We start from the raw sequence: 21,980 nt of genomic DNA, 5'->3' as shown, positions 1-21,980 counted from the left end.
TGTGTTTGTGCCATTTATAGACAATTAAGACATGGAAGCCTGTTTATGGCAAGCTGGCAAATTCAGCAAAACATGGAAAAACCTGTTAGCACAGCTTGCACGTGTGCAGGCACAGAGCAGCCAAATAAACACACACGTTTTCCTGTACTTTAAAAACCCTCTGAAAAAAAAAAAAGACATTAAACCATTGCCCAGATGGCTTATAGAGCTAGAGCTTTCTCCTTGAAGTACATGAGTATGTTATGCCCAGACCATTTATTCCCCGAAGAAGACCACCAGAGTCCAGAGTCAAAGCTAAGCAGCAAGGATCTTTATTACAGGTTCGAACCTGGAACTCTCCCTCGCTCGTGAAACGAGACGGGCAGGAAAGCTCCCCCACTCAGCTCCGAACAATGTTATATAGTCTAAGAAAAGTGGGCATAGAGTTATTATACAAATCAGATATATGATTGGCTAGTGTTTGAACAAGGCGATTTGGCTAACTATGATTGGTTCCTGCCATTTCTGATATTTTGGTTCAAACTTTGAGGCGGGAGAGCAGGTTTATGGCAGCAAGAGTTTATCTTACTTAAACACGTCTTGTGACCTTGCCTCAGAACTTACAAAATCTCTGGTATGTGCAAAACAAAATCTCTGGTACGTGCAGAAAACCAGGTACTCACAGAACTTACGAAATCTCTGGTATGTGCAAAGATTAGAGAGCAGAACAAGGGTGTAGCGGATGGGGGGCGGGTACACATCTATCTTTGTGTCCTTTCAAGTATGGCTGTCAGACATCTGAAACCCAAAGCCATCTTAAAACATCACCATCATTTTGATGCTACCCCTACCCACCGTTTTTTTCCATTTGTAAGGTACAAGGATCCAGGAAGGAAAGTATCAGCTTACAAAGGCTTTTGTTACAATTAATCGTTCACATTCTTTCTTTTGGTATCTTATTCTCTGTTTACATTTTATTTTTATTTTTACTGTTTTTGAGACAGAGTCTTGCTCTGTCACCCAGGCTGGAGTGCAGTGGCGCGACCTCGGCTCACTCCAACCTCTGCCTCCCAGGTTCAAGTGATTCTTGTGCCTCAGCTTCCTGAGTAACTGGGATTACAGGTGTGTGCCACCACCTCCAGCTAATTTTTATGTTTTTAGTAGAGACAGAGTTTTGCCGTATTGGTCAGGCTGATCTTGAACTCCTGAACTCAGATGATCTGCCTGCGTCAGTCTCCCAAAGAGCTGAGATTACAGGTGTGAGCCACCGTGCCAGGCCGCTGTTTCCATTTTGTAACGCTGGCATCACCCCAGTGTAGGGTGGCTAGGGGTATTCTTCTTTCCTGTTTCCTGGTGTATTTTCCTCTACCGCATTGATCACTCTTTAACATACTTTTTGGTTGTCTGTCTCTACCTACAAAAATATATATGTTCCTTGTTATATCACCAGTGCCTGGCACGTAGTCAGTCAATATTTGTTGAATGAATGAATGAATGAATGAATGGGCTAAAAGAACCTTCTTCTTCTTTCTTCTGTCACTTCACACCAAATGCTTTTGGAAAATGCTATGTGAACAGGGATCATAAGCAGGAGAGGTTACACACATTGCTGTGGGATAGCCCATCATCCTCAGATACTTGTCTGGAAGGAGGTGGAGTACTTGAGTAGAAATGATACAAGATAACTTCTTCAGGGAATCAGCCAAGTGTCACAGCTTTTCACATAGGCGTGTGATATTTGCGTATGTGTGTATGAAGAGCTGTCGTGGCCTAGAATCACGGGCCTTTAGATCCCTTGTTCAGATAGAAAAGTAAAGGCCGAGGCCCAGGAATGCTGCAGGACACCGAGGTAGAGTCCCTGTCTGCCCTTCTCAGTGCCCAGTCACTTCTCACTGCACTCCCCTCTTTACTGCTAAAGCCACTTTCCCTGACTCTGAATGTGTAACCACGAGGGAGAAAAATGTACTCCAGGCTCACAGTTTGTGGAGAAAAAGCCCAGCAACTGAAAATCATGTTAACGAAGTTTGTACCTAGAAAAAGTGGCCATTTCTATAGTGTCTTTTAATTTCCCTGTTTCTCATACATTTTATAAACAAGACAGTAGAAGGAGATTTGGGAACAGCAACTTTAGAACAAGGGGGAAAAAATCAAACCTAGAACATTCCAGTTTCTGTTTTCTTCTCAGTTTAGGGCTGAGGCACTTTAGCTTCCTGTCTAAGGGACCACTCAAATCTGATTAGAAGCCATTGTGGGCTGGTAATTATCCGTAATTTTAGGAAGACAGATGCAGCACCAACTCTGTTCTCTAATAGCAGGCTTATTAATTTTATATTTGCATGGCAGGAGAAGCAGATGGCAAGGTGGGATAAGCGTCCAGATGCTTGGTCATTGATAGCTTTTTACTTCTACGTATCACATGGGGATTCCTGGGAGGCCTGCTGAGAACTGATGATTATCTGTCCCTTAACCAGCTGGGTTCTTTTTCATCCTGAGCTCAGAAAGATTGCTCCTACTGCAGCCAGGGAAGACAGGTGGTTGACTGGTTAGAAATCATGGCAGGTTATTTTCTCCACCTGCAGTTCCCAGTTGGCAAGCAGAGCTATCAAAAAGTTGTCTTCTTTATTGTATTTCAAATCTGGGTGTTTAAAAAATTGTGTAAGCAAATTAAGCATTTATTTAATGGTAGTTGTGTGTGTTCTTGATGCGAATGAGAGGTGCGTTCCCTTGTAAAATCCCTGGGACACTGTAGGAGGACGTGAGCCTTAGAACTGAAGTTGGTTTTCTAGATAATCATGTAGACCTGATGCTGAGCACCAGACAAAGATGTTGATTGAAGCGATTTAAAAAAATTTTCTGAATTCAGATTTTACACCAATATTTAGAAAATCAGCAAAGGAACTTGGAGGAATGTTCTCAGGCATCCAGTTCAGCCCCCTACCCACATTGTCATAAAATCCGAGTGTGTGTACAGGGAGGCGCATTCCTTTCTGTTCTCATCACAGATCCTTCCCTGGCTCTGCACCTGCCTGTCATGTATGTCCGTGTGAAGAGACCACCAAACAGGCTTTGTGTGAGCAATAAAGCTTTTTAATCACCTGGGTGCAGGCGGGCTGAGTCCTAAAGGAGAGTCAGTGGAGGGAGATAAGGGTGGGGCCGTTTTATAGGATTTGGGTAGGTAAAGGAAAATTACAGTCAAAGGGGGGTTGTTCTCTGGTGGGCAGGAGTGGGGGTCACAAGGTGCTCAGTGTGGGAGCTTTTTGAGCCAGGATGAGCCAGGAAAAGGAATTTCACAAGATAATATCATCACTTAAGGCAAGAACCGGCCATTTTCACTTCTTTTGTGGTGGAATGTCATCAGTTAAGGCGGGACAGGGCATTTGCACTTCTTTTGTGATTCTTCAGTTACTTCAGGCCATCTGGGCATATATGTGCAAGTCACAGGGGATGCGATGGCTTGGCTTGGGCTCAGAAGCCTGACATTGCCCTCTTCCCTACCTTTTCCCTCCTGTGCGGTTCTCTCACAAAGTGAATGGCCTCAGCCACAGCTTCTCTGCAGCTGCATCAGACTGTGGCGACAGGAGTGATGGCTGCTGCAGGGCCTGCTGTCCCCACGGAGCCCAGTCTTGCTTGCCGCTACAACCTGGTCACCATTTTGCCCCGAAAGTATGTAATTCTACAGAATGTGAGCCCACATGCTGGGGATGGAGGTGTGTTTATCACGGTGCTCTGCATATTTTAATCTTGGGTGGAAAGTATGGAAAAGTATGTGATACCTGTGGTTTGATGTCAGAAGGACGTTGTGAACTTGATGTGGACTGAGGATGTTAAGGTGCAACAGGCACCCCGGCTTCATTAAATGAGACTTCCCCATCTCCCTGCCAGGCACGCACAGGTGTATGGCCACGCCTTATGTGTTATCCTTATCTAGAATGTGTCTTGTTGTCATGCTTAAAATTATATGATGATATTCTGCCTCATAGAGTAGGTCCCAAACCGCATTCAACACAGAAATGTACTCTTGCTATTATACATAGAAAGTGCTTTCATATACCAAGTGGGAGAGCAGTCCTAAAATCTGGGCTGGAATCGCAGAAGGAAGGCATTGGAAAGCAACAGATTCCCTAATCCGAAGCTGATTTTTGATGAACCTAGAAACAGGACCAAGAGAAGTGAATTTGCCTAAGGCCCTGACAGTGTCTCACGGTAGCATCTGAACCTAGCAGTTTCTTGACCTATTTCTTTAAATGATTAGTCATGCTTCCTCTGATTCCTATATAAACATTCATTTATATAATGTTCATTCTTCATTCATTCTTTTATATTCATTTATATAATGTTCCTCATTCATTCTTTTGTTTCAGTGAATTATTGCAGTGCTACCACGAAACAGTATTTGAGTCAAAATGTGGCAGTGTTGATCCCTTTCCAAGGATTTTAGTTGCACAGTTTTTCAAAGTTGTGCTAGCAGTTTCTTGTTGGTTGCAAGGTGTCCTTTCAGAAGCCAATTGTGTGGTGTATTTATGTTGATTGTTGGAGGTAGTTTGGTTAGAACCTACTTCGAGTGGCTGGCGTGGGCCTGGGGGACAGTGACAGCTGCCTGCTTCATGGGCAGAGATGAAGTAATTGCTTCCTGGGAAGTACCATCCTCCTGGCCACACTCTCCAGCCCATTTTGTTTGTGTTGGTTTCCTTGGCATCTGCACATTTCTGGCTTCATGTGAGTCTCATTTATTTTAGCGTATGACTTCAGGCTGTGGGGAAGAATGGCCATTTTAGCACAGAGATGCACACAAAGGAACAACTGGCTAAATGTGAGTGAAGACATTCTTAGGGGGGGTTTCATTTCTTTTATTCTGTAACAGGCAGTCTGGGAAGCAGTCTGGACACGTGGCCTGCGCTGTCACAGTTCCTCCTCGCAGGATCGCAGATGTTTGGAGATTGTAGTGATAACTGTTATCATTGAGAATGTCATTCTCGCAGGCTCTAATAAGTCAGGATTTATTCAGTGTTAATTTGTTAAAGACAACTGTATTTCTAGCCAAATCCATGTTAGACATTTCTCCTGGCATTGTTGCTGGGGGTATTCCCGTGGCTTAGTCTTAGGGAAGCACACGCCTTTGAATACTGCTGAAGCTGTGAGTACCCAAAGCGCACCGGAGTACTTTTGCCATATGGGGTGTTAGTCACTGATACACATCTCAGTCAGACCTGATGGATTCTTGACCCCTTCCTTTTTTAATTTTTTAATTTTTAATTTTAATTTTTGTTTTTTAAGAGCACAACCCCTCAGGTGGCCACCATGAATCTCTGGTGTTTTCAGTTGGCTGCAGCCTATTTGCCATCTCTGGTTCAAACATATTCAAAGCCTGATGATGCTTCCCTCTGTTGTTCTTCTGCTGTGTGACCCCCGCACCCACAGGGTTCAAGACTGTCAGAGCTGGGAGCCACCTTCACAACTACCAGGGTTTCCGGAACCTCCTTCTTCTAGCCCTGGGGATGGAAGAGATGTCATCAGAGGTGAAGGCTTATTAGGTTTCCATGCCATTGATAACGAATGAGGAGGTTTTCTTTTATATAAGGGGAGCTTCTTATAACGTGCTTTAGTAGGGTAAAGAAGCTTTTGAGGTTTGCTCTCTCTGGAAAGATAATTTGTGATCCTGCCCTTGCTTTCAACAAAAATATAATTTGCATACCAGTGCATTTTGTATTACTGAGCACTGGCTGACAAATGGTTCTTAACTCGTCATTCACTCAGCCACTGTTTCTTGAATGGCATATGTGTGCCAGCTGTAGTAGGAACTTGCTAGGCTCTAGGACTAACCCTTATGAAACGGGGGTCCTGGGGGAAACAAATGCATATAAATATAAACGTTTGAGGGGATATCAGAGGGGGTGCCTATAGGTGCAAAACTTCGTTCATTCTTTGCCCCATCTAGGAGGTTTTGTGTCTTAGCAGCATGTTCCATAGCAACACATCCCTCTATCAAAATGTTCATCATATTATTTTGAAATTCTCTGCTTAGGTATGTGTTTTTCCGACTAAGTTTAGAACTGGTTAAGGACAGGCTATGGGGTATGTATTATATATATCTACACACACACATATATTTATATGTATACACATTACCATTGTAAATTTACAATATATTTATATATATATACACATATATATTTCTCCCTTTCTGTATATACACACACACCACACACATATATGTACACACACACATATATATGAAATTCTACTGCCAAGCACAGAAAGTCAAAACTAGTCAAGGGTTCTTTTAGTGTTCATGAAAAAATAGATGTGCTTAGTTGAGAGTGTCCTTCAGTTGCCAGGGGAAAGACAGGATGGATTCACAAAGGGAGATAGTGTTTTGTTTTTGTTTTGGTTTTTGTTTTTTCTTTGTTTAACTCTTGAATTCAAAATAATCTAGACTTATGGAAAAGTTGCAAAAATAGTACAGAGAATTCCCATATACTCTTCCCTCAGATTCCCCAAACATTTTACCCCATTTGCACTTTCTCTTTCTCTCTCTGTGGATATAATTTTTTTTTTTTTTCTGAAATGTTTGAGAGTGGAAGGTAGAATGCAGGGCAGGGTGAAAGGTGGAAGGAGAGAGGTAGGTTGGGAGGCTTTTTTTTTTTTTTTTTTTAAACCTTCTGAGATGGAGTTTTGCTCTTGTCACCCAGGCTGGAGTGCAATGGCACGATCTCGGCTCACTGTAACCTCTGCCTTCTGTGTTCAAGTGATTCTCCTGCTTCAGCCTCCCGAATAGCTGGGATTACAGGCACCCACCACCATGCTTGGCTAATTTTTTGTATTTTTAGTAGAGGGGTTTCACCATGTTGGCCAGGCTGGTCTTGAACTCCTGACCTCTGATGATCCACCTGCCTTGGTCTACCAAAGTACTGGGATTACAAGCATGAGCCACTGTGCCTGGCGATTGGGAGGCTTTTGCAGTAACCCAGAGCGCTCTGATGAGGGCTGGACCTGGTTGGAAATGATGAGAAAGGTGAGAAGTGGTTAGGTCTGGCATATAGTTTGAAAGGAGAGTTTAAATGGGTTAGATGACAAGAGAGAGACGTGGCTCTGAAGGCATAGTAGCCCTTGCCCTGCTGGGCCAGATGAGACAGGCAGCCTAGGGCTACTACCGTACCCTGCGGGTGGCTCAGGACCTGGGCCAGCGGAGGAACCAGGCAGTGGTGCTGGCCAACTTCGGGACCCTATGTCTGCACGCGGGTGCCAGCAGGCTGGCCCAGCACCACCTCCTGGAGGCCGTGAGGCTGTTCTCGAGGCTGCCCTGCAGGGAGTGTGGCCGGGACTTCACCCACGTGCTCCTGCAGCTGGGCCACCTCTGCACCCACCAGGGTCCGGCCCAGCAGGGCAAGGGCTACTATGAGTGGGCCCTTCTGGTCGCTGTGGAGATGGGCCTTGTGGAGAGTGAGTGCCCCGGTTCCTCCTGTGCGCCTTCCGGGGCCACTCGCGTCAGGGCACACCTGGGGTTTGTGATTCAGAAACAAGTGGTGGTTTTTCTACCATCGAAAGTGCTGAGTCATGGCCAGCAGCAGATGTTGGCAAGCGCCCTGGAGACAGGCGGTTCCCACGCAGGGCCAGGCCCTCTGCCCTACTGGGGCAGCCAGCTCTTCCCACTTTGCCCAGGGACCATGCTGCCTTGAGCACGGAAAGTCCTGCATGCTGGGAATCCCTAGCCATAACCCTGGGATCAAGACAGGCTCTGCTGAGCTGGGACTTGGGGCCCCTCCATGAGCCAGGCCCTGAACGCCGGTTCTTGTGCCCGTGTTATCTGCTTGGTGTGTTGGCAGCCTGCGCACCTGTCATCCCACTTCACAGAGGACATGGGGCGGGTGATTGCCCAAAGCCGCAGAGCAGTTCATGCAAAAGCAGCTCGTTGTGCAGTGTGTGCCAGGCCCCACCCATAAATGGGGCTTGTGGGGTCCTCGGGTGGCAGGGACTGAGCGTGAGAATGTGAGCTTTAGGCCAGAGAAGCCACAAAAGGGTGAGTGGCGTGATGGCGGGGCAGCACTTGGCCCCGGGTTAGGGAAGACTCTTAGTCTGGGACCAGAGGGTTGAGAGGATTTAGTCAAGTAATAGGTGGTGGGGGAGGGGCTGGTGGTGTAGCCTGTGTGAAGGACCAGGGATAAGCTAGTGGGGGTGAGTGGTGGTGAGTGAGTGGGGGTGAGTGAGCGGGGATGAGTGAGTGGGGGTGAGTGAGTGGAGGTGTGATGGGGGTGAGAGAGTGGGAGTGTGAGCGGGAATGAGTGGGGTGTGAGCAGGGGTGAGCGAGTGGGGGTGAGTGAGCGGGGATGAAGGGGGTGTGAGCGGCGGTGAGTGAGTGGGGGTGATTGAGTGGGGGTGAGTGAGTGGGGGTGAGTGAGTGGGGGTGAGCGAACGGGAGTGTGAGCGGGGATGAGTGAGTGGTGGTGAGTGAGCGGAGGTGTGATGGGGGTGAGTGAGCAGGGATGAGTGAGTGGGGGTGAGTGAGCAGAGGTGTGATGGGAGTGAGTGAGCAGGAGTGTGAGCTGGGATGAGTGGGGTGCGGTGGTGAGTGAGTGGGGATGAGTGAGCGGGAGTGTGAGTGGAGATGAGTGAGTGGGGGTGAGTGAGTGGAGGTGTGATGGGGGTGAGTGAGCAGGAGTGTGAGCGGGGATGACTGAGTGGGGGTGAGTGAGCGGAGGTGTGATGGGGGTGAGTGAGCGGGAGTGTGAGTGGAGATGAGTGGGGGTGAGTGAGCGGAGGTGTGATGGGGTGAGTGAGCGGGAGTGTGAGTGGAGATGAGTGAGTGGGGGTGAGTGAGCGGAGGTGTGATTGGGGTGAGTGAGCAGAAGTGTGAGCGGGGATAAGTGGGGTGTGAGCGGGGGTGAGTGAGCAGGGCTTATGCAGGGAGGTGCAGAGTTAGGAGTGCGTGGGTTGGGTGCTGGATGGTGAGAAGCTCTTCTGGAGAGCTAAGCAGGGCCTGGGGCCTCAGGCTGTGGCTTGGCCTTTTCCCCAAGAGCACTGGGGAGCCATGGAGTGCTATCCAATAGTCACTGCAGACTGAGCAGTGAATGGACAGTAGGTGGGCAGGGCTGTCCGAAATCTAGGCCGCAGAGGATAGATGAGGAAGTTGAGTCCAGGGAAATGGCCGAGACAAGGGATACTGTTGTGGGTCCCCTCTGCCTTGCAGCGCTTTGTCATGGCATCGTGAGACCACTCAGAGCTGCCTCCTGTGGCCTGGACCAGAGCCCCAGGGGCTGTGGCCAAATCTGCCCATTTCCCAGCACAGGCCTGGCACCCACTCCTGGCCCTAGGAGGGATGAGATTTTGGGAAGGACCGTGTGAAGGGGCCCCGGTCCCACACATCTGCCCAAGGAGGGTTGGGAGGTTCAGACCCAGGCTTCTTCCCCAGGGGCATTCTTTGACTGGAAGGAGACCCTCCAGGAATCCAGCGCCCCAACCCCCACTGCAGCCTCCCGTGGCTCCTGGCACAATAGCCTGTGGCACCTCCTCCTACGAGGCCCTCCCCAGGGTGCTGGGGGATTCAGACTTGGAAATGCAGGCCAGGGAACAGGGATCATGCTTCCCTATCTCCCCACCCTGCGCTGAACGGTCGAGGAGACCGAGGGCGGGGCTGATACCCCACATGCTTACTTGGGGTCATTTTTGAGTCATTTTTGGTAGTTTGTGTCATTTTAGGAGTTTGGCTGTTGTGTCTAGATGGTCTGATTTGTTGGTGTAGAGTTGTTCGTAGTGTTTTCATGGAATCCTTTTATTTCTGTCAGGTTGGCAATAATGTTTCCTCTTTCATTTCTCATTTTAGAAACTTGGGTTTTTAATTTTTTATTTATTTCTTTTTATTAGAGATGGGGTCTCATCATGTTCCCCCAGGCTGGTCTTGAATGCTGGCCTCAGTGATCCTTCCACCTCGGCCTCACAAAGCGCTGGGATGACAGGCGTGAGCCATGGTGCTCAGTCTCTGATTTCAGTCATTTGTGTCCCTCTTTCTTTTCTTGGTCAGTCTGGTGAAAGATTTGTCAATTTTGTTATTATTTTCAAAAAACCCACTTTTGGTTCTGTTGATTATCTCTTTTGTTTTTCCATTCTCTGTATTTTTACTTCCCATTTCCACTCTCATGTTTATTATTTTCTTCCTTTTATTTGCTTTGGGTTTAGTTCATTCTTTTTCTAGTTTCTCAAGGTGGAAGGTTAGGTTTTTGATTTGAGATTTTTCTTCTTTCTTTGAATGTAGACATTTACAGTTATAAATTTCCCTTTCAGCACTGCCTTAGCTGCATCTTGGAATTTTTGGTACACTGTGCTATTTTTTTTTTTTTAAAGACAGAGTTTTGCTCTATTGCCCAGGGTGGGGTGCAGTGGTGCAATCTTGGCTCACTGCAACTTCTACCCAGGTTCAAGCCATTCTCATGCCTCAGCCTCCCGAGTAGCTGGGATTACAGACGTGCACCACCCTACCCGGCTAATTTTTATATTTTATTTTTTTATAGAGACGGGATTTCACCATGTTTCCCAGGCTGTTCTCAAACTCCTGGACTCAAGCGATCCTCCCGCCTCGGCCTCCCACAGTGCTGGGATGACAGGCGTGAGCCACCGCGCTGGCCCGGGCTGTGCATTTGTTTGCATTCTTCTCAAATTAGTTTTCAGTTTCCCTGATGGTCTCTTTGACTCACTGGTTGTTTAGGAGTGTGTAATTTCCACATATTTTTGAATTTCTCACATTTCCTTCACTGTTGATTTCCAGTTTCATGCCAGTACAGCTGAAGAACACCTCTGCTTTGGTCTCAGACCTTCTCCATTCACTGAGGCTCATTTTGTGGCCTGGCACATGGTCTGTCATGGGGAATGTCCCATGGGTGCTCGAGAGGACTGTGTATTCAGCTGTTGTTGGGTGGTGTGTGTAACAGATGTCCATTCGGCGTACCTGGTTTCTTGTGTTAATCTCCGGAATGTTTCTGGCACTAGAAAATCAGAAGCTTTCCACCGCCAGGGCCCAGCTTTGAACCCCGTTCCCCCAACATGATGCCGTATGTGGCAGACATGACGCTTGGCTTTGCTCTCTCAGGGTTCCATCTGCGACAGGGGCTACTTGTGCCCCTGGCCTCATCAGCTCAGGCTGAAGGCGGCCGTGGTCCTGGCCAGAGAGGCTTTGTGAAGCAGAAATAGATGGCCTGGTGCAGGGGCCGAGCCTGGCCAGGACCTCGGCCCTGGGAGTTGTAAAGAAGGCCGGCCTCTACCATGAGCATCTGCACCAAGGTGTGCCCATGTGACTGTGTGTTCGGAATCTGTCCTGAAATGGGTGCATGGCCTGTCTGTGCTCAGTCTCCCCACCTATGGGGCCCAGGCTCACAGAGGTGTGAAAGAGGCAAGCATGGCGCAGGGGCCTCCGAGCCCAGCCAGCCTCGCTTCGACGCTGGGAGACTAACATCTTCCATTTTGTCTTCTGCCCAGGCCAGCTGTGGGCCGTCCAGCGGCTGTGCTACTTCTACGGCACCGTCATGCCCAGCGAGGCCCAGTGTGTCATCTACCATGAGCTCCAGCTCTCCCTGGCCCGCAAGGTGGCCGACAAGGTGCTGGAGGGGCAGCCCCTGGAGACCATCAGTCAGCTCTACCTGTCCCTGGGTACCGAGCGGTAAGGGCTGGCTTTGCGGTGGTGGAGGTGGGGACGGGCAGGGCAGGGAGGGGGGCACAAGAAAGCTGGCCCAGGACCCTAGCAGCCCCTCTCCTTTTGATCATTTGGTTCCTTGGCATCAGATGCTTTGAGCTGGTGGGCCTGGGGTCGTTCCAGGGCTGCTGCTGGCCCGTGAGTCCCAGCTTGAGCCTCCCTTGTTGGGTCAAAGGTCATCTCCACCCCAGCAGAGGCAGTACGTGCACTCTGGGCTGTTCTTCCTACTATGGTGGCTTTTGTCATCTGACCTCTGCCTGCCCTGAATCTTCACTCCTGGCCTTCATCTGTCCCCTTAAATGTGACCACAGCAGCCACCTGTGGCTTCTCTCCCACAGAAGACAGAGCCAGTTGTGTCACCTGCTTCCCTGGGGCAGGGTTTCAAGGTCTCACATCCCATATGTGGCCTACTCGGCTTCCCCCAAGCATCCTGACCTGGTGGGGTAACCATGGCCCTGGCCACCCCACCCACAGGGCCCAGTGACATTGCTGCAGTCACACCCCCTCGAGTGTCGGACTTACTGAGAGAGCAGGGAAGGAGCCAGATTCCATGGGGACCTGGGAGACTGGCTCCAGTCTTGGTCTCAGGTTCACAGAAGGAAAATGGGCCAGTGTGCTAGAGCCATGCTTCTCAAAGTGTAGTCCCTGGACCAGCAGAGCAGCATCTATGTCACCTAGGAGCCTGTGGCAAGTGGGAGTTCTAGGGCCTGCCCCAGGCCTGTGGAGCCGGAAGCTCTGTGGGCAGGGCCAGCAAGCTATAGGGACAGGCCTCCGGGTGACTGTGATACCTGCACACCTTGAGAACCATCGGCCCAGATAGCCTCTGAACACTAACGGCTCCTGGTGCGTGTGGAGAAGACACAGGCCATGTCTGGGAGGCAGGGGAGATGGACTAGCACACTCCTCCTGCTACAGGGCAGCATGATGCTCAATTCCCTCAGAAGGATGTCCTTCATCTTTTCCATGCTGTGTGTGTTCACCCTGGCCCTCCTAGCAGCTTGGGAAGGGCAGAACACTGCACACACAAGAGGGCCGTTCCCAGTCCGCACATTCCAGATTCATCTGTCACCAGACCCACAGGAGGAGGCAGACTGGTTCCAGGAGGATGAAAGCCCTTGTTCTGACACCTGTGTCTGATTCCAGGGCCTACAAATCCACTCTGGACTACACTAAATGAAGTCTGGGGATTTTCATTGATCTTCAGAAGAAAGAGAAGGAGGCGCGTGCCTGGCTGCAAGCAGGGAAGATCTATTACAGCCTGCAGCAGAGCGAGCTGGTGGACCTGTACATCCAGGTGAGTGGCAAGGGATGCAGGAGGACCCCTGTGCTGTTCACTCTCTGTCCATCCACCCATCCATTCATCCTTCCATCATCTATTTACCTGTTCATCCATCCATCCATCCATCTGTCCATCCATCCATCCATCCATCCATCCATCCATCATTCATCCATCCTTTTCTCATCCATCTATTCACCCGTCTATCCATCCATTCACCTGTCCATCCACCCATCCATTCATCCTTCCATCATCTATCTGTTTACCTGCTCATCCTTCCATCCATCCATCCATCATCCATCCATTCTTCCATCATCTTCCCATATACCTGTGGGTCCTTCCATCTATCCATCTATCATCCATCCATCCATCCTTCCATCCTTCCATCATCCATCCATTCACCTATTTGTCTTTCCACGCATCCATCCATCAATCCATCATCCATCCCTCCGTCCATCCATCCATCCCTCCGTCCATCCATCCATCTATCATCCATCCATCCTTTTATCATCCATCCATTCACCTGTCCATCCATCCATTCACCTGTTCGTCCATCCATCCATCCTTCCATCTATCTTTCCATCATCCATCCAACTGTTCATCCTTCTATCCATCCATCCATCCATCATGCTTCTGTTCACCTCTTCGTCCATCCATTCACCTGTTCGTCCATCCTTCCATCCATCCTTCCATCCGTCTTTCCATTATCCATCCAACCATCTTCCATCCATCCATGATGCTTTCATTCAGCTGTCCATCCATCCATCCATTCATTCATCATCCATCCTTTTATCATCCATCCATCCATTCACCTGTTCATCCATCTCTCCGTCCATTCTTCCATCATTCCGTCATCCATTCACCTGTTCATTCTTCCATCTATCCATCATCCATCCATCCTTCCATCATTCATCCACTCACCTGCTCATCCTTCCATCCATCCATCCATCCTTCTATCATACATCCATTCACCTGTTCATCCTTCCATTCACCTGTTCATCCTTCCATTCATCCATCTATCGTCCATCCATCCATCCATCCATTCGTCCATCCATCATTCATCCATTCTTTTATCATCCATTCATTCAGCCACCATCCATCCACCTGTTCGTCCATTCATCCATCCATCCTTCCATCATCCATCCATTCACCTGTTCATCCTTCCATCCATCCATCATTCATCCATCCATCCATCCATTTATCCATTCATCCATATATCCATCCATCCATCTATCATCCATCTATCCTTCCATCATCCATCCACTCACCTCCTGTTCATCCTTCCATCCATCCATTTATCCATTCATCCATCCATCCATCCTTCCATCATCCACCCATCTTTCCATCATCTATCCTTCCATCATCCATCTATTCATCTGTTCATCCTTCCATCTATCCATCATCCATCCATCCATCCATTTATCCACCCATCCATCATCCATCCAGCCATCATCCATCCATCTGTCCATTCATCCATCCATCCTTTTATCATCCATCCTTTTATCATCCATCCATTTATCATCCATCCATTCACCTGTCTATCCATCCATTCACCTGTTCATCCATCCATCCGTCCATTCATCCTTCCATCAACCATCCATTCACCTGTTCCTCCTTCCATCCATCCACCTGTTCATCCTTCCATCCATCTACCATTCATCCATCCACCATTCATCCATCATTCATCCATTCATCCATTTATCCATTCATCCATTTATCCATTCATCCATATATCCATCTGTCATCCATCCATCCTTCCATCAACCATCCACTCACCTCTTGTTCATCCATCCATCATTCATCCATCTATCCATTTATCCATTCATCCATCCATCCTTCCATCATCCATCCATTCATCTGTTCATCCATCCATCATCCATCCATCCATCCATCCATCCATCCATCATCCATCCATCTGTCCATTCATCCATCCATCTGTCCATCCATCTGTCCATTCATCCATCCATCATTCACCCATCCTTTTATCCATCCATTCACCCGTCTATCCATCCATTCACCTGTTGTTCCATCCATCTGTCTGTTCATCCTTCCATCATCCATCCATTCACCTGTTTATCCTTCCATCCATCCATCATCCATCCACATATCCTTTTATCCATTCATCCATCCATCCATCATCCATCCATGCTTCCATCATCCATCCATGCTTCCATCATCCATCCATCCACCTGTTCATCCTTCCATCCATCCATCATCCATTCATCCATCCATCCATCCTTCCATCATCCATCCTTTCTCCCATCCATCCATTCACTGTTCGTCCATCCATCCATCATTCATCCATCCACCCACCAATCTACCTATTAATCCATCCCTCCATTCATCTATCTGTCAGTTTGTTTATCCATACATTCATCTATCCACCATCTATCCATCCATATGCACATACATCATCTACCCTCCACCCATCCATACATTATCTACCCACCCATACATACATACAGACATACACACATCATTCCACCCATCCATCCATCCATCCATCCATCCATCCATCCATCCATCCATCCACCCATCCACCCATCCATCCACCCACCCGTCCATCCGTCCATCCATCCATCCATCCATCCATCCATCCATCCATCCATCCATCCCAGCATTAATCTATCTACACACTCATCCATCCATCCATGTGTCTACATCTCCTCATCCATTCATCCATCCATCCACTCATTCCTAAGCCACTGCTGAGCACCTGTTGTGTGCCTTTTTCCTCCCTCCAACTGGTTCCCTCATATCCTCCCCCAGTGGCCAGCATCTTCTCCCTGAGGGCAGAGGCGCGGCCCCTCACAGTGCCCAGCACCTGCTCAAATACAGCACATGCTCAAATAATGTGACCACTCAGTTAACACACAGAAGAACTTGCTCCAAGCACCAGGTGGCACATTTCCTTACAAAATGAATCTATCATAGTGGCTGTTTTCAGAGGCTTTCCCAAACACAGTGTGATCTGGAACAAATTGTGAAGCCCACAAGCCTGGTGAAGCTTTCATTACTGAGCACCTGCTGTATACCTCCTTGAGCTGAGGAGAGGGATCAAGAGCTCATGGCCAAGAGGGGACCAGGCCCACCCACAAACACTGTTGATGTGGCAGGGATGTGGCAACGCAGAAAGGAGCCAGGGGATGGGCTCCCAGCAATCTGGGGGCCACGGAGACTGGTTTGAGTGCAGGGGGAGTGGGCTACGGCTAGCCCTGGTGGTAGGATTCACAGGTGTCGGGCTCCTGGGCTGCAGCTGCTCAGTCATCTCCTGGCACTCAGGTGCATCAGTTCATTGTCCTCATGCCAGTGGTGGGGGCAGCCCTAATGCACAGGGTCTGAAAAATGCTCAGGTGTACCTGTAGTGTGTGAGAGGAAGGAGGCTGGAAAAGGTGGGCGTGGCTACCTCACCAGGTGTGGGTCTTGAGGGAACTTCTGTCTCCTTTCAGGTGGCACAGAATGTGTTCCTGTACACAGGCGACCCCAACCTGGGGCTGGAGCTGTTTGAGGCAGCTGGAGACATCTTCGTCAGTGGGGCCTGGGAGCGGGAGAAAGCTGTGTCCTTCTACCGGGTGAGCTGGCCTGTGGGCTGATGTGGGTGAGCTGGCCTGTGGGCTGATGTGGGTGGGCCTCAGGGGGGCACCTGGAGGGCTGAGGCACAGGTGTGGCAGGGCAGAGGCCTCCCACCTGGAGGCAGGGCCACCCATGCACATGCTAGTTTCCAAGTGGTCTCACCGGGCATGATATTGACCGTGCCCCTGCCCGGGAAAAACGCTCGGGGCCTGGATGTGACAATGGCTCTACCCTTGTACCTGATGATCTCAAGCAACCATGAGCGGAAAGTTCTGTCCCCATCTTTCAGATGAGGAAACTGAGGCTCAGAGAGGCACAGGGACATGTCAGAGGACACACAGCATGTCAGTGGGAGGCCCAGGTCTGCATGCACCCGGAAGTGGGATGGCTTCTCCCTTCCTCTGAGCTCACGGTGTGGCTCAGCCCTGGGCACAGATAAATGTGGTGTTTTTAGAGCAGAGAGGAGTGCTGGCTCCCCTGAGTCAGACCCCCGGTGCCCAGGTGGGAGAGACGGGTCTGAGGCTGCCGGGTGTAGCTGGATGGGCCTCAGGTGATTCTTCAGCCCCCAACTTGGGTGTCTGAACTGTGTGTTATCCCAGAGCACAGAGCTGTGTGGAGGTGCAGGGGTAGCTGGGGTGTGGGAAGCTCCAAGCACATGTTTGAGCTCTGAGGAGGGCGCTGGGCAAGGTGGGTGCTACGGGAAACCTGAGCCACCTGCCTGTGTGGTAGGACCGGGTCCTGGCCCTGGCAATGACTACGGGCAACCGCAAGGCGGCGCTGCAGCTACAGCTGTGCAACAAGCTGGTGGCACTGCTGGCCACACTGGAAAATCCCCAGGAGTGCTTGGAGTTTGCCTACGTGGCCCTAGCACTCAGCATCACTCTGGGTAAGTCCCCTGAGCCCCCACCCTGCCAGGACCCACACTTTGCCAGAGCCCAGCCTCCAGGTCTGCAGGGCAGGAGCTGAAACAGCTGCTGGATTTTCCTGGTCTCCTGTCCAGGCAGGCAGATCTACCCAACTGGCTTCCCCGTCCGGCTGTGGGGCACTGCCCGAGGTCTCTCACGCAGCGCAGAGCTCCCTGCCTGACTGAGCTCTGTTTCCTCTGCCTGTTCCCGCTGCTGACCACAAGGGCCGCCCAGTGTGCCCTCTGCCTTCCAGACATGCCAGGCATCTCGTTGGTCCCTGTATGTGCCAGGCCGAGTGGCATATTCCCTTTCTCTTGTACCCTTCCCACCCTCATCAACCACACAGCTCTCTGGCTGATAAAATCCCAGTTCCCCTTCCAACAGTCTGCCCCTTAAGGCCGGGCATCCCCTGGTGCTGTGCCAGGGTCATCTGTCCCCCTCCAGAGACAGGGAACCCTAGGCAGGCCACATGCCCCAGCGCCTTGTGCCCTGTGGCCCAGTACACAGTAGGTGTGCAGCTGACTCCCCAAAGTAGGGGGCTCTGATTGTGACACACCCAGGAGGAGTCGGATGTTATGTCTGTGGGTTGCCTGGAGCTGGGGTGCCTGGGAGCACCTGGACTGCATGGCTTTTGGGCTCCCCTGGTTAAAACCAGTGAGCATAGGCAGGTGGCTATGTGTAGGCACAGAGCTGGGCCATCCAAGTCCGACTTTGCCAAAGCCTCACAGTAGACAGGGGCAGGCCTTATTAATTCTGCTTTGCAGATGGGAAAGTGAGTCTGGGAACCCAGAAGGGACTGGCCAGAGCTGCCCAGGTGACCGCAGGTGCCTGGAGGCAAGCCAGGTGTGCTGCCTGGGGTCTGCATACCTGCTCCTGAGGGGCCTGTGCCCTCCCTGCCCCAGGGAGCCACGTCCTCACACCTGCCCCTTTGGCCTGCACCCCAGGGGACCAGCTGAACGAGCGCATGGCCTACCACCGGCTGGCCGCCCTGCACCATCAGCTGGGTCATGGCAAGCTGGCAAAGCACTTCTACCTCAAGGTCCTGTAGCTCTGCAACTCGCCGCTAGAGTTCGACGAGGAGACCCTCTACTACGTGAAGGTGTACCTGGTGCTCGGTGACATCATCTTCTACGACCTGAAGGTGGGTGGGGAGGGGCAGGGCTTGGGGTGTTCCTGGCCCCCTTGGAGTGGGATCTCCACCCAGACCCCAGAGGCCTGGGTTCCAGCCTTCCTTAGGAATGGCCCAGTGGCCTCCCTGGAGCTCTGCACGTGGCTGGAGGAGCCGGCAAGGTCAGCAGATACAACCCAGCTCCCAAGCTGGCCAGGCCCCACCCTCAAGAACTGTCTCAGCCCGGGAGGCTGACACATGAGTGGGCAATGGTGTCCTCTGGGTAAAGAAGGAGGATTGTAGTCGGGGGGCCCTCCTGGAGGAGATGACACCAAAGCTGATTCTTGACAGTCAAGTGTCAAGTTGCATTTAACAAAGAAAACAGGGTCGGGAGAAGGACATTTCGGAGGACGGCATCATCCTCACATTGAATCAACGTTGCAAGATCCAACCCAAATCCTGGCGCCTCGTCTAGGAAGCCTGCCCAGGGTGCCAGCCTGCACTGAGCAACTCCCTCCTGGAGCCCCGAGACACCTTGAATCTTCACATCACCCAGGAAGGGTGGGGTGGGACCAGTGTCTTACCATTGGGTTCACAGACAGGGAAACCCCAGCTCGGGGCAGGTGCGGTGGGGCCTGAGCCAGCCAGGCTGAGGCCTTGCTGGGTCGGGTCTGTCTCGAGGGGAGGTGCTGTGCTCCCTCTGCCCCCAGCCCTGCAGGGGTGGAGAGCTGGGACTGTCAGACTCAGACCTGGGGTGTCTCCACCCCTCTGCCCAGCAGGCACCGCCCCTCCTCAGCATCGCACCGGCACCGCGTCAGTGCTCCTTATGGGCTGAGGGGCCAGGGCACTCCAGTCCTGGGGCCGAGATCTTGGGGGCCTTAGAACAACATGAGGAGCTGGGGCAGCCCTAAGACCCCACCCCGTATCCCCCACCGCAGGCCTGGGGCTGCCCGGGAGGCCCCCGCCCAGTGCTGGCGACACTTGGTGGTCAGAAGTGGTCCCTGTGGCCTCCCAAGTCCCAGCCAGACAGGGAGGTGCCAAGTGTCAGACCCAGAGGGACGCTGCTCACCGCTCAGGGGCTCGCCTGGGACCCAGGGGGACGGGCCTCCCAGAAGAGGCCTTTATCTCTTTTGGTCAAGCCTGCCACCCACTCCGCTTGCCCAGGAGGAAGGAAAGGGCCAAGTAGTACCTGAGAGGCCAAAGTCCACGGTTGGGGTTGAGGGGCAGAGGCCTCCTTCACCTCCTTCCCATGCACAGCCCTCCTTCACCTCCTTCCTATGCACAGCCCTCTGGGCCTCATCGTGACTATGCTGTCAGCGCAGGCCAGCTTCCCACAGGGAGGCCCACTTGGAATTCCCCAAGGGCGGCTGTCTTTCCAAGACTACACCCTCCTCCTTGTATAGTAGGCTCTGGACCCAGGGCCCAGAGGAGTAGGAGAAAAAGCCGGGCTGCATGGGGCCTGGAAGGCTGGCAGAGAGGCAGGGGTAAATGGGCATCTTTGCCAATTGCCTCTAAAAAGGGGTCCCCTTTAGTCTACACGTGAGAGCGAGCCCTGGAATAGGGAGGATTAGGTGTGTCCTGGCTCAGCCTGCCACTCACTAGCTGCTGCACACACTACAGGCACATGGAAATGCACACGCAAATGCACACGGGCACAGGCACACGCACACACAGGCGCGCACACACACACAGGCATGCACACAGGCACACACACGGACACGCACACACAGGCACACAAACACGCACAGACACACAGGCACCCACATATGCACAGACACATGCACAGGCACACGCAGAGACATATGCATTGGCTGGCTCCTTCCTGTTTAGTTGGGATGTCCCCACCCCTTCAGGAAGCCTTTGCCTTCCACCCCTGGCTGAGTCTGGGGCCTCCTGGGCCCCCCACAGGCTCCTGGGCTTCCCTCTGCCACAGCCCGGGCCACCCTGTGTGGTCAGTGTTCACTCCCAGGTCCCTCAGACTGGGAGCAAGGACGTTAGGCTCAGCCACGCACCCAGCACAGAGCCCAGTGTTCGGCTGGGCCGAGGGGCATTGGATGAGCAGTGGCGGTGACTCGGGGCCTTCTCACGCCCCTGCGCCGTGTGTGGGGCGGGGCAGTGGGGGAATGGACTGCTGCATCTTGGACTTTGTCCTTGGCCCTGGGAGTCATCTTGAGATGGTAGAGGGACAGGCTAGGCATGGGTCTTAGAGAGGTCCCTTGGGTGACCCCATGTGGAGGAGGCGCCTGGGGAGAAGCCGGGTGGGGGATGGGAGGGTCAAGGAGGAGGTCTGGGAGACGGCATCCCAACCCAGGGATGGTGAGTTTGAGCCAAAGATGCATTGAAAATGGGAGTGGATGTCTGGGGAGTCACACTCCGTCAATATTTCAGGGAACATTGCCAGATAGAACACCTGTGAGATGGTTTTGTACCTGGCCTGTCCCGTGGAGGGCCTGGAAATGGTCAGCATGGACAGGGGCCAGAGGGGAGCCTGGGTCACTCAACGCTGTGCCCCTGCTGTGGCTTGGAGCCACGGGCCCTGCATGGAACTCTCAGAGCAGGCAGGATCTGCCCTGACCTCAGCCCATGGGGAAAGCAGCCACTGCCTGCAGAGAGGGTGGCACTGGGGCAGGACACTTGGGGTGAGTGGGGCGTAGGGGCAGTCAGGAAGGCTTCCGGGGTGTCAGTGTCGTCCCCACCTCCTGCAGCTGAGACCACAGCAGTGTCACAGGCTTCGGGGTTCATGGGGTGAGCCAGCATTGGCTGGACATGTGGAATGACCTGGAGACAGGAACGGCCTCTGGGAAGACGGGCTCCAAGTCCCCCTCTTGCTGAGCATGACCTGTCCCCTTCAGGACCTGTTTGATGCAGCCGGGTACTACCAGCTGGCACTGGCAGCCGCCGTGGACCTGGGCAACAAGAAGGCACAGCTGAAGATCTACACGCGGCCGGCCGCCATCTCCCACAACTTCCTCCTGGACCGTGAGAAGTCGCTCTTCTTCTACCAGAAGGCCAGGACCTTCGCCACAGAGCTCAACGTCCACAGGGTCAACCTGCCTCCTCTGCCACTCTGCGGGTGGGCCCCCTGGTTGGCCCCCAGCCACCCTCGCTGAGGACAGCATCCGAGGGAGTGGGTTTTGTGCAAGGAGGATGGTCTCCTCCCTCTCCTGGTGTCTCCCGTGGCTCATTTTCTGGGAAATGGAGGCATGAAAGCAGGGTTCAAATAGCAATAAATGGTTTTTTTTTTGCAATAACATACCGAAGTCCCCAGGGCATCCTTCCCTGTGTGCTTCCTGGGCTGTGTCTGGGGGCCATCTCCTTCCCTGGTGGCAGCCCTCTGATCTTGGGGATGAGAACAACTGTGAGTCCAACAGACCTGGGCCAGGTCATCATGAGCCTCGGTTTCCTCGGCGGCCAGGGGGGAGATGGTGGTGGAACTCTGGGCAGCTCCTTGCTCTCCCTGCT

At 51.9% G+C, this 21,980-nt stretch overlaps 1 protein-coding gene across 2 annotated transcripts in view; it reads left to right on the top strand.

Annotated features, from left to right (window-relative positions):
- LOC114675835 (SH3 domain and tetratricopeptide repeat-containing protein 1-like) overlaps positions 1-21,771 on the top strand; it is a 56,258-nt gene extending 34,487 nt beyond the window's left edge. Inside the window, exons 2-7 of one of the 2 annotated variants that reach the window (XM_077994195.1) lie at positions 11,443-11,623; positions 12,800-12,950; positions 16,382-16,504; positions 17,235-17,391; positions 18,355-18,551; positions 21,371-21,771. In XM_077994195.1, the coding sequence (XP_077850321.1) occupies positions 17,256-17,391; positions 18,355-18,458 (240 nt within the window). In that variant the 5' untranslated portion in view covers positions 11,443-11,623; positions 12,800-12,950; positions 16,382-16,504; positions 17,235-17,255 and the 3' untranslated portion in view covers positions 18,459-18,551; positions 21,371-21,771. The remainder of the gene's footprint in view (positions 1-11,442; positions 11,624-12,799; positions 12,951-16,381; positions 16,505-17,234; positions 17,392-18,354; positions 18,552-21,370) is intronic. The other variant, XM_077994193.1, reaches the window with a different exon arrangement.
- The last annotated feature ends 209 nt before the right edge of the window (positions 21,772-21,980 follow it).

The sequence above is a fragment of the Macaca mulatta genome, chromosome 2, assembly GCF_049350105.2.
Source record: "Macaca mulatta isolate MMU2019108-1 chromosome 2, T2T-MMU8v2.0, whole genome shotgun sequence".
Classification (NCBI taxonomy): domain Eukaryota; kingdom Metazoa; phylum Chordata; class Mammalia; order Primates; family Cercopithecidae; genus Macaca; species Macaca mulatta.
Note: the sequence above shows the minus strand (reverse complement) of the source record. Positions and strands in the feature narration are given on the sequence as shown.